We start from the raw sequence: 12,123 nt of genomic DNA, 5'->3' as shown, positions 1-12,123 counted from the left end.
CAATTAAAACAAAACTGGTTATATCTAGTCAGAGTTCTACACTTAATTTTGTATTTGCTGCACAGGAACTGTACAGTGAAATCATATTTCCCAGTCTAGTTCAGGCACTCAGAGAAAAGGCTGTATTCTTCATTGACGACAAATCGTATGCATCGATTTTGTCATTCGTTCAGAATCATGAAAATCATGAAAATCATGAAAATATAAATTTAAATCTGCCTGATTTTCACTCCTTGGCTGTGTAATAATTTCAAAACACCATACTGAATAACAAAAAAAATAAAGAATTACATAGGAATATGTAATTTGTGGTATCTTAACCGATAAGCTATTAATTCAATTACAGGGCAACCCCATTGTAATGCCGCCCCGTTTTGCATAGATTTAATTTATAGTGCTGGTGTCCAGTGGACCGAATAATGGTCAATTTCTAAATCATTTTGCACATTTTGCACCCGCATGCTAAATGCAGGAAGTGTCACTGACGTCACTTCCTGCATGCTGCGCATGTATACTATGTGCAGAAAATACTGCGGATGTCATTTTGCAAAGGAAGTGATGTCAACAGCGCTCATCACCCACGTACACAACTCACAGGAAGTGACATTGGTGGCACTTCTGTACACATCACTTGAAACATAGGAAGTGGCATCAGCATTGACCCGATGATCCACAAGTCTGATATTTACTGAAAAATGGAACAGATAATCGTGTTGTACAGAGTATCTCTGTACTCCAAATTCATTGAAAAAATTTCGTAAGGTTTCTTCATACAGCAGCCATCCCAAATTTAAATTGCAGGCTTCTCAGTCTAAAACACGCTGGGAACTGCAATTTTCAGCAGCTTAACAACTGTTGTTTTCAAGTCCAACAATGTAAAATACAATCCCTTTCCTTTACCTGTGCAACAACGCAAATTTACATTTATATAGCATCTTTGACATTGGGAGGACATCTCAAATCGCTTGGCACACAAGCTGGGGCTGGGAGTAGCGAGGGATACAACAACAACAACAAGATTCCATTTATAAAGCGCCTTTCACGTCAGGAGGACGTCCCAAGGCGCTGCACAGTTGGGTCATGACCCGAGCAGGGGGGAAATGGTCAGGGTGAGGGGAGGGAAGGGAGGGAGCGAGGAGGGGGGGGGATAGGGAAAGGAAGGGAAAGATGACTGAAGATACATTCAATGAATAAAGGATTGAGACATCCCGGAAGAGGTGAGGGAGGGAGCAAATTGGATGGACTCTGGGATAGAGTTCCAGAGAGCGTGGGCAGATAGGCCACTGCTCTTTTTAATCTATATAAATGACCTGTACTTGGGTACAGGGAGTACAATTTCCAAGTTTCAGAGATACTAAGTTAGGAAAAGTAGTAAATGATGAGGAGGATAGTGGCGGACTGCAAGAGGATATAGACAGACTGATAAAATGGGCAGACACACGGCAGATGAAATTTAATGCAGAGTTTAATTTAATTTAATGCGAAATTTAATGCAAACTTAATGCGAAGTGATGCATTTTGGGAGGAAGAATAAAGAGAGGCAATATAAGCTGATGGTACAATCTGAAAGGGGGTTCATATAGACCTGGGGGTTCATATAAACAAATCTTTGAAGGTGGCAGGCCAGGTAGATAAAGCTGTTAAAAAACACATACAAGATACTAGGCTTTAGAGATAGAGGCAGAGAATACAAAAGTAAGGAGGTTATGATGAACCTTTATAAAACATTGGTTAGGCCTCAGCTAGAGTACTGCGTTCAGCTCTGGGCACTGCACTTTAGGAAGAATGTCAAGGAATTGGGAGGGTGCAAAGGAGATTTACCAGGATGGTACCAGGAATGAGGGACTTATGTGGTGAGATTTGAGAAGCTAGGATTATTCTCCTTGGAGCAGAGTTTAATGGGGAGATTTAATAGAGATGTTCAAAATTATGAGGGGATTCAATAGGGTGAAAAGGGAAAAACTGTTTTCACTGGCGGGTGGGTCGGTAACCAGAGGACACAGATTTCAAATAGTTGCCAAAAGAACCAGAGGGGAGATGAGGAGAAATGTTTTCACACAGCGAGTTGCTTGGATCTGAAATGTATTGCTTGAAAGGGTGGTGGAAGCTGATTCGATAACAACTTTCAAGAGAGAAGTAGATAGATATTTCGGGAGGACAATTTTTTAGGGCTATGGGGAGAGAGAGGGAAGCGGGATTCATTTGGATAGCTTTTTCAAAGAGCAGGGACGGACACGATGAGCCAAAGGGCCTCCAAATACTGTACTGTATAATACTATGATAAGCCAACTGCTAATGGTGAGGTGGGTAGGGTGGGGGGGGGGGCATGAAGCAGGCCGGGAGTGGGCAGGTTAGTATAGTGCAGAATACCAAAGAGAAGAAAAAGTTAGGTAACTTAATGAAGAATAAATTTTATCAGAAATAAAAACATTTAAATTTGATTAAAATGTCAAGATGGCAACATATGAAATCAAATAATTTAGTGCAATATACATGATACATACCAATTATAATATATTATACTTTCACCTACAACTCAAATATTCTAGGACCCACACTTATGACACACGTAGGGTATGTGATGATACTATTAGGAATAAAATTGAATCTAATTCTGCAAATTAAGTCATTTGCAAAAGACTGTTTCTTAGAATTTAATACAGTCTATATTTATGATGCTAGAAGGATATATCAATTATCCTAAAATTAATATCTATGAAGTGTGCTAACTAGGATTAATTTTACATATATAAATCAGGTTAGTTCCAAACAATTACCTTTCCTCACCAACAGAAATATTTTATAAAACATCCAGTAGAGAAGTGCAACAGCATCAATAGGTTATTAAAATAGTGCATGATCACACTGCTGCAGTTATCAACAACAGAAAATAGATTACTACTTCATTATTTGCATGTAGTTCAAATAGCAAATATTTTCCAATCAAATAAGGGAACACATTGTAGGTTTAATCATGGTGATCAAGTGGTTTTCTTTGCCACTGTCATTTATAAGACATCACTCAGAATTACACTTTACACTTAGGCCAGAAATCACATCAGAGAGACTGTACAGGAACAAAGAAATGCAAACATAAAAACAAATGGTGCCAATTCGACACTAATATTCAAAATTGGATTTTTAACCTGAACCTATATCGCTTTGGAGTCTGCCAAGCAAAACCATCTTGAAAATGAAGTTTGGGATGAAAACTAAACACATCACTGCAGGATAAATGCTTAATCGATGCTGGGTTGCTTTAATGTACGATGCATTGCCTGATCTGGTCACCGTCGATTGAAGCTTTTGAAATTATATGAGCACATGAAAATCACTTTAGGTCAGTATATTTAAAGTTAATTTCTGTTGCTAACTTTTTTTTAAACTTAATTTCTGTAAACATTTAATACCAATTAAAAGTTACTCAATATTCAATATCCAAAAAGCTAAGGGTCTTCTCAATCTACAGTCAATTTCATTTAATTCCATGCATCTCTGGATATATATAATCAGCTCTTTTCAATGTCAGCACATTTATTGAATATATCACAAAAGGTTGGACTACACTATAGAAATCCAAATATAGTAGGCAATAGGTTAATGTGTAGCTTTTGCATATAGTTTTCAATCAATTTTTTTAAAGATACTACAAGATACTGCTTTTATAACATTCAACATATGTTCAAAACATAGTCTCAGAGGAAGAGCAAGCAACAGAAGTCCCATTTCTCTTGCTGCATTTCATGATGAAGTGACAGCATTGATTTGCTTGGACAAATGAACATATTTATCATTCTTCTTGTTATACTGCACCAATTGGCATGTTTCTGTTAAGGGACCAGGGCCTCCCTACTTCTGCACATATTCTTTTCCTGCCATCCCCAAGACACTGTCAACCATGAAATTAATCAGTTATCCCCACCGGTTCAAGACAGGAGGAATCAATTTACCTGAATCCCATCAAGCAGCTTGCTCATGCACCAGAAGCTGTCAGCTTCAATGTTCCGCAGCACTTCTTCAGGCAGGCTGGAAACATCAAAATGTTCCACCTCTCCTTCTGGCCGGGACAAAATAAAACAAAAGAGTCAATAAGCAAGGAAAATAAGAAAAAAAACAAAGTAGTATGAGCACCTGAGAACATATTATAGTGCACTACACACAGAGTCCATTAGCTTTTTTTACTCAAATGCAAAAATTGCAAAAATTATTTGAACTGTGCTTATAGCTGTATCATTGAATTAATGAAAGAGTTAAGTCAGGGTGGTCCAACCTTTTGGCTGCTGGGGGCCAGATGCCCTATTTGAGTAATTTCCTCGGGGCACACGAGCAATACTTTTGTGTCGCCTTTCCAGAAACATAACATTTACACGTTACGGAGGGAGTTAGTGGGCCAAATGATATGGAGGGAGGGGTGAGTCGGATCAAATCAGCCCCCAGACCGCCAGTTGGGCCACCCTGAGTTAATTTACAGACCTTTTTAAAATCTCATTCATTCCTTTAGAATTCTTCCCTGAAAATACTTACTGCTGTATTGCTAGTTGCTTTGATTCAATAATGCTTCTCAATTATCAAGTGATCTCAGTGGCTAGCCATTAAGTAAAACATTTTTTTTAAACTACTCAGTCAAATAAGCTTTACAAGCAACATCTTATCCAACTGTAAAAGCTTGTGAATCTATGGCAGGGAAGACCAACTTCCACCAGGTGTTCATCCAGTTGACAGCCGTACCAGTATTTCCAGAATACAGGGCGAACACAACATTGTGATACCATTACAATGTGTAATAAGTCTTAAAGAAATAATGGTATTTTAGTTTTTTTAAGATAATAGGGTAGTTATCACAAGTTTCTGGTCACTCTGAATAAGTGTGGTCCACTGTAACAATTTCTTTGTCACGTCAATTTGGTTAAAACGCGGTTGTAGAGTGGACCCCGTTCGTTCAGCTTTCACAAGCTATTTGGTCATTACCAACATCACTTCTTTCAGGCTGTGTACAACAAGCAAAGGAAATTTGAAAAGCTGTTAATTGGACATTTGAGTTTCCCATGTGAAAAATAGGGCATCAGGTCGCTGCTTTGCCAGCTCTGCGCATTCGCAGCAGTCAGAAATACTCTGGATGATATAACCTGATGACCTGCAAGTTGGCCTTTTTTTTAGTGCGAGAACCTTTAACAGTAATAGGAATAGGTTGTGAAATTGAACAAAAGAGCATAACATCAGCACTGTGAATATCCTCACAATATCTGTCAATGAAACAAGCACTTTGTTTTGGATCCCCACCACAATGGGCTCCACTGTATTACTGACTGGAGATAATCACAAGGAACATCCAAAAGCCCTTCTAGAACACTCCCTTCCTTTCATGCTGTATTGCATTATAGTGCATGTAGAAATTATGAGTAAATAACTATAAACTGCACCAAAATTAATTTTCATTGTTATCTACACAAATAAAATCTACTGTGGCCCCTCACTAACCCGAGTACACCCAGTTTCTGTCAGTGACTCGCCGATGCTGAGAAGGGGGCAGTTGTACAACAGCACAGTAAATATCCTCACATTTGGCTGAAATTGTATTTAGAGAACATTATTGAACTTACAATGGCACAAGGGTAATTAAGAAATTAATTCTATGGGGTTTAAGGTCAAGGCAGTACTAGCGAATTATATTTGTTCCATAATTAGTTTTTGTACATTTCACCATCTATTCCTATTACTAAAAAGTTCCATCAGGCCATTGTTTAGCAGAAAATGCAAGATCACGGAGACAGAAAAAAACACTGTGATGATGACTGCATGGCATTCTGACACAACACTTGCACCACACTCATAACATTAGCTTCTGCTGATTATATTCCTGAGAGCTCCGTGGCCCCTGTTGAACTGTGCACTGAGTCAAACAAACAGCTTATTTCAGTGAGCTCTAACTAGATACTGACACCACATGCAGTGTTAAATTTGAAGGTCAAGATTATTAATTAGAATATCACATTCACTGGCTTAAATTGCTATTTTCACAGTCAAATGCATAAATGAGATAATTTAGTAACGTAAAATGACATACATCCTCTTGTAGAAAGAGTGACATTCAATTCATAAAATTGCCATGACATGTTTTAGCATTAACTGGAAAACCTTTTCCGAGTTACTGACACATATCATGGAATCATAGAATTAAACAGCACAGAAGGAGGCTACTCAGCCCATTGTGTCTGTGCCGGCTCTTTGAAGAGCTATCCAATTCAATCCTACTCACTCGCTCTCTCCCCATAGCCCTACAAAATAGAATCATAGAATTAGTATTGTTTAACTCCAGGTAATACTTGACTGCAGGACTAGGGAAGAAGGACTGCATTGTTGGAAGAATCATCTCTCAGACAAGATGCTTAAAGTTACAGCAGAATACATTCTTGTGTAGCTGTGTAGGCATCAGCGTTTCAGTTAACAAGACTCTCGTCTCTGGGGTTCAAGCCCCAAGTTGGGACTTGAGCTCATAGTTCAGGCTGTAATATCATATATGTCGTCCTTTGAATAAGACCAATCTGAGGTTCCATCAACTACACAACCCCAAGATACTATATGAAAAAAGAAAGCAGTTTCTTCCAGTGACCTGTACAACAAACTTCCAGATTAATTGGTCAATTACCTCCTGACCTTGAAGTGTGCAGCATGGTAGTTGTGGTTATCTATAAAAACACTCACTACACTTAAAATAATTACTGTAAAACATTGAGAATTGACATAAGGTACAATAAAAATGCAAGTTTTTTTCCCCATACATAATATTAATCTGATGAGGTTTTGGCTGGCATTTGGCGATATAAAACAATTCCATATTTCGGTTATGAGGAAAATATCAAAATATTGGTTTGAACGTCTTCCTGTTTGCCATTAACCACTATAATATAATAATACTTGCATTTGATATAGCGCCTCATCACATCTTCAAGACGACCCAAAGCACTTCATGGAATATACTGTAAAGTGAATTGACAGTGTATTTTGTAGGCAAAATGCAGCAGCCAATTGCACAGAGCAATGTCCCACAAACGGTCATGGATTGACTGACCAAATATTTTTTTTTCAGTTTTCCAAAACTAGGAAGCTATTCAGTTTGCAAGAATAGACTCCTAGTTTTGGATGAACACTGAACAAATATATGGCACTTTTTATCCCCATATAGGCTTCTGAGCTTGCACCAGCCAGGAGGAAAAATATTGCAGCAAATTTGTCCAACAGCTTCACTCATTTTCTTGTCAGTTGAGGTACAGTTCAAGCTGAATATTACCAGTTCCTCTTTCCACTGAAATTGGATCTCAATGCCTCACTGTTTGACAAACCTCAAAAAAAAAATCAGCAAACTAAAGAAGGGAACAGATTAGAGTTTGAAACTCATTAACTTCCAAATGAAAGTCAAATATTCAACTGCTATACTACTTAGGTACTTTATCTGTCTAATATTCTAAGAATGATCTGACTACAACAAATAAATTCACTGTCATAGTAGATAGGGGAACTTGTCAGACATGATATTTACATAAATGGATTAAACAGAACGTACCTAAGCCAGGTTTATATAGGAATTTCTAACAATAGAAAAGAACACTGTAGTCTCATGCTTTGAGATGAATAAATAAATTCAATACACAAGAACTGTGCTCTGTGTATTCTTGTTTCACAACATTGGGAAGGCTATTCAATATCTTTCTGCTGTAGAAATGTACAAGTGCAATTTTTTACAATAAACATATTGCATTGGAGCAGAAAATAAGGTTGAGTGCAGCTTTAGCAACATAGCAGCTAGATCTAGGAGGGAGTTTCTGAGAGGAGAATACAGTGGGAGGACAGTCACCACTGAAGATTTAATTAATGAGAGAAGCCACCAATGGCTCTGCAAATGGAATGGAAAAATGATGCATCGGGAAGGCTTGAAAAGTGCTAAAAAGAGCCTGGGATGCACAAAGAGCACATTGCTATAGGGAATCCGATGGTGAGGATCTGTTGATGTCTGTGACCCAAGTTCTACTGAAACCCCTGGGTAATTTAGGCCTGCTTAAATAGAATGCCATTATCACCATCATTTAAAAATGAAACTACTGAAAACAATTAATTTTCTCCATTTCTGGACATTTATCGCAGACATGTTGATAAAATGGAAAAGCCATTTGTAATCTAGTAATTAGTTGCTATATTGTGCAAATGTCCTTGTCTCTTAATAAGTGATTCATATAATGGTAAGAGTCCAGCAGTGAGCTAAATATTCTTTGTCGAGGTTACCCTCAGGTTAGAATTTGTCTGGATAAATACATAATCCAAAGAAATTGCACAGAAATGCAATTGAGTGCTCCCAAATTAACCCAAAATGTGAGCAATAAACTTAGGAAGCAGTACACCTTAGCAGCTCCAAGACTAAATACCAGATTATTTTTATTTTATATTCAATTTCTCTTGACCTGACAGACATAAGATACAGCAAGTAGGTAGTTCTCTCTCACCAATTCCCTACAAAGCACCTTTAAAGGTTTTCACACCACTTAAGTAATGTATGAAAAAGTGGTAACCAAATGATATTTTACTCTATCTCTGAGACCAGAATCATGGAATAAAGCACAACAAAAACTGAGAGACTAATCTTGCTCAATTTGAGGACATTGTGTCTTGCTTCTTAATACAATACACCAAAGTTCAATCCTAAACACAGTTCCCAAATTAACAAGACAATAAATTTGGGGAGCCATGTGAGGTACCTCAGGAACTTCAAAACCAAGTATTAGAAATATATACAAAATGCAAAAAATACTGCAGATGCTGGAAATCTGGAACAAAAACAGAAATCTCTGGGAACACTCAGCAGATCAGGCTGGATCCATGGAGAAAGGAAAGTGAGTCAACGTTTCGGGTCCACGACCCAAAACAAAGTTCTGACGAAGGGTCGTGGACTCGAAACGTTTACTCACTTTCCTTTCTTCATAGATGCTGCCTGACCTGCTGAGTGTTCCCAGCGACTTCTGTTTTTCTATTAGAAATATATGTCTGAGATATATTTCAGTTTAAATAAACTTGCTGATAAGCAAAATGAATTACTCTGAAAGTAAATCTTGCGCTTTAGAAGTGTGTTAGCAAATACATTGGTGCACCAACTTTGGTTATAAGTGGAGTAAGTCGTGAATTTAACTTCAGCAGTAAAATATTCAGCTTTCTTTCAGCTCATTATGCTCTTTTGTCTAGTATCAGAGTTGAAAATAATGCTATTCTTGTCCTCTTGGCAAAAAATCTTTCCACCTACAAATCAAATACTACATATTCTTACTACATATATGTATAATATATACTACATATATATATATATATACACACACGGACACATCAGTTTACACATATCTATAATGCTGGAATACACCAAAACCATTGAGCAGAAAATTGGAAGAAGAAAAATTGGCTCAATAAGTTGAGTCCTTTTCCAGACTTGCTGCCATATCATAATCTCTTCCCCTCAACTACAACAACAAAATTACATTTATAAAGCGCCTTTCATGTCAGGAGGACGTCCCACGGTGCTGGACAGGTGTTTCGGACCCGAGCTGGGTGTCAGGATGGGAAAGGTGGAGGGCAGTAGGGGGAAGCAGGGTGATCGAAAGCCTGGATGAAGAGGAGGGTCTTGAGATGGGTCTTGAAGGAGGCAAGGGAGTTCCAGAGGGTAGGGGCAGAGTGGCAGAAAGCCCACCTGCCAATGGGGAATGCTCTGTACAAATGTACCTTTTAACCCAAAAGGTAGTAATGAGGAAGAATTTCCAGAATATTCATCCGTTTTCACAAGTCAATCCTGATCCACTGTATCCATTCGATATTCCATCCCTTACATATCACGCTCCAACAGCACATCTGTCACATTCAGTATTTGCTTGTGCTAGACGGACCTCATAACCCAACAATCATATTCGCAACCATTTATTTGTTTTATTTAAGAAATTGACAAAGTAACAACTTTTGTTAGAAATCTGATCGATATATCTACTACTTTGTTTTTTCTTCTCATTCTAGATTCACTAAAAGTTTGCTATTGTTAAACTTGTATCCCCTAGTTTTATGCTCACAGTTTTAGACAAATAACCTGTCGAACAATAATAACTGAACATTTCTAAGTATTGGATCATGTGTTCCTTAATCGGGAATTCATTGGCAAAATGAAGTTCAGTTCTTCAGACAAATCCTCATAAATTAGACTTCAAGTCATACTTGTTGCGCTCTCTCTCCATTAGTAAATGACCACTAACTTAATAACTCATTTGATAACGCATTTGATATAGTGCCTTATCACATCTTCGAGATGTCTCAAAGCACTTCACAGAATATACTGTAAAGTGAATTGACTGTATATTTTGTGGGAGAAATCTAAGTAACAACTTGCATTAATGTGGATAACATCTCTACATTTTTCTCTTCACAATGACAGGTTAGGCATTAAGCAGGGGAGAAGGTGGAGGTGACCACAGGTCATAAATGACCATAATAACTATTATTAATAAATAAATAATAAATTGGTCATTTTCAATCCACGACTGTTTGTGGGACACTGGTGTTCACAATTGGCTGCCGCGTTTTGCCAACAAATATATGGTCAATTCACTTTACAGCATATTCTGTGAAGCGCTTTGAGAAGTCTAGAAGACGTGAAAAGCGCTATATCAAATGCAAGGATTATTATTATTATTAGATAGATTTTTAGGGAGGAATTAGATGGGGCAATATGATAGCCTCCAGATGGGAGTTCAAGATATCAGGGGTATAGCAGCTGATGACTCAGTCTTCTATTAATAAATAATAGGGAGAAATCATCCATTAGTTTAGTCACCTCCTTAAGATTTATTTATTCTGTGTATAATTCTATTTTAACCAAGCCATTGTTTATAGTCATGTTTCCCTTTCTCTAAAAGTCACACACCAATGTATAAAAGCCCTTTAAACCTGATTTTTGTTTTACCCCACGGGACCAATAATGCAATTTATATTCTAAATTGATGATTCAGTTGATGATAAAAACAGAATTTCAAATCATGCAAAGAAATTTGCATACAACGTGAACATACTTTTCAAGGAATGTAATTTTAAATGCTAGTCTTCTGATCACAGAACATGAAAAGGATAACAATTTAGCATTGCAATTCTACTTGTGGCAGCCATGAATTAAACCAGAAGTAGTGTTACACAAGCAGGTCAGACGATAAAATACCCCCCTATAGAAAACAAAATATTTTCAGATAACCAGGCTTTAGACATTTAAATTCATGAATTACTAAATATTAGGTACCTAACAAAACTATGCCTCAAGTATAATATGGCTTAAATTTAAACCATTTTTTCAGGTTATAATGGCTAAATACAATTAATATTTCCTCCAAAATGCTTTTGGCTTTTTACAAAATAGGAAAAGAGCTTTCATGTGCAAATATGCTAAATGCTACAATGTAATATGTGCTGTGATTTATTTACTTTATTACAATGCCTGGCTGTTAAGATTATTCTCTATGCTCTTTTCCTGCATTTGGAGAGATTTTCACCCCAGGGAGCTTGCAATTTAACAGCAAGTACTGCGACTAATTACCTATTATATCTCATCAGCAAAGCCTATATAATTGCAAAAATTATCATGCTGACCTCATGCGCAACTTCTGCACTGCATTGGAACGAGTTTCATCTCTTTTATTTTGTGTTTACGCTGCACATTTGATTGTGAGCAATGTCGATTTAAGCAGCAATCGTCCACCAAGCATACAGTGTAAACACAGTAATGGCTGTGCGATTCACAAAGAAGTCCCATGCCTGAAGCCATCTGGAGAAAGTGATTTAGAACTACACAATAAACCCATGGGTTCAAGTGAATAAGAGAGGATCCTTTGAAGAGCAAGATTTAAATTCCCTAGAACGTTATGTAACAAACCAACCCATTGGTTCCCAAATACCTTTGATGAACATGGGTAATACTGATAAGTCACAATGACGACCATAGGAAGCCTTGATGAGTTTGATGAAAATCCCCAGGACATCACACTCCAATTGACGACATTCATCATTTTGGCACGGACTAGAATTTTTAATAGCACGGTGTTATGGCCAGCAATGAAA

At 37.4% G+C, this 12,123-nt stretch overlaps 1 protein-coding gene across 3 annotated transcripts in view; it reads right to left on the bottom strand.

Moving 5' to 3' along the window:
* Positions 1–12,123, bottom strand: part of tbc1d22a (TBC1 domain family, member 22a) — a 237,953-nt gene that overhangs the window by 134,138 nt on the left and 91,692 nt on the right. For all 3 annotated transcript variants that reach the window (XM_042334835.1, XM_042334834.1, XM_007890990.2), the window contains exon 10: positions 3,951–4,057. In XM_042334835.1, coding sequence (XP_042190769.1) covers positions 3,951–4,057 — 107 coding nt within the window. The remainder of the gene's footprint in view (positions 1–3,950; positions 4,058–12,123) is intronic.

The sequence above is a fragment of the Callorhinchus milii genome, unplaced genomic scaffold (genome assembly GCF_018977255.1).
Source record: "Callorhinchus milii isolate IMCB2004 unplaced genomic scaffold, IMCB_Cmil_1.0 Scaffold5, whole genome shotgun sequence".
Lineage (NCBI taxonomy): Eukaryota > Metazoa > Chordata > Chondrichthyes > Chimaeriformes > Callorhinchidae > Callorhinchus > Callorhinchus milii.
The sequence above is the reverse complement of the archived record's forward strand: the minus strand, read 5'-3'. Positions and strand labels throughout refer to the sequence as shown.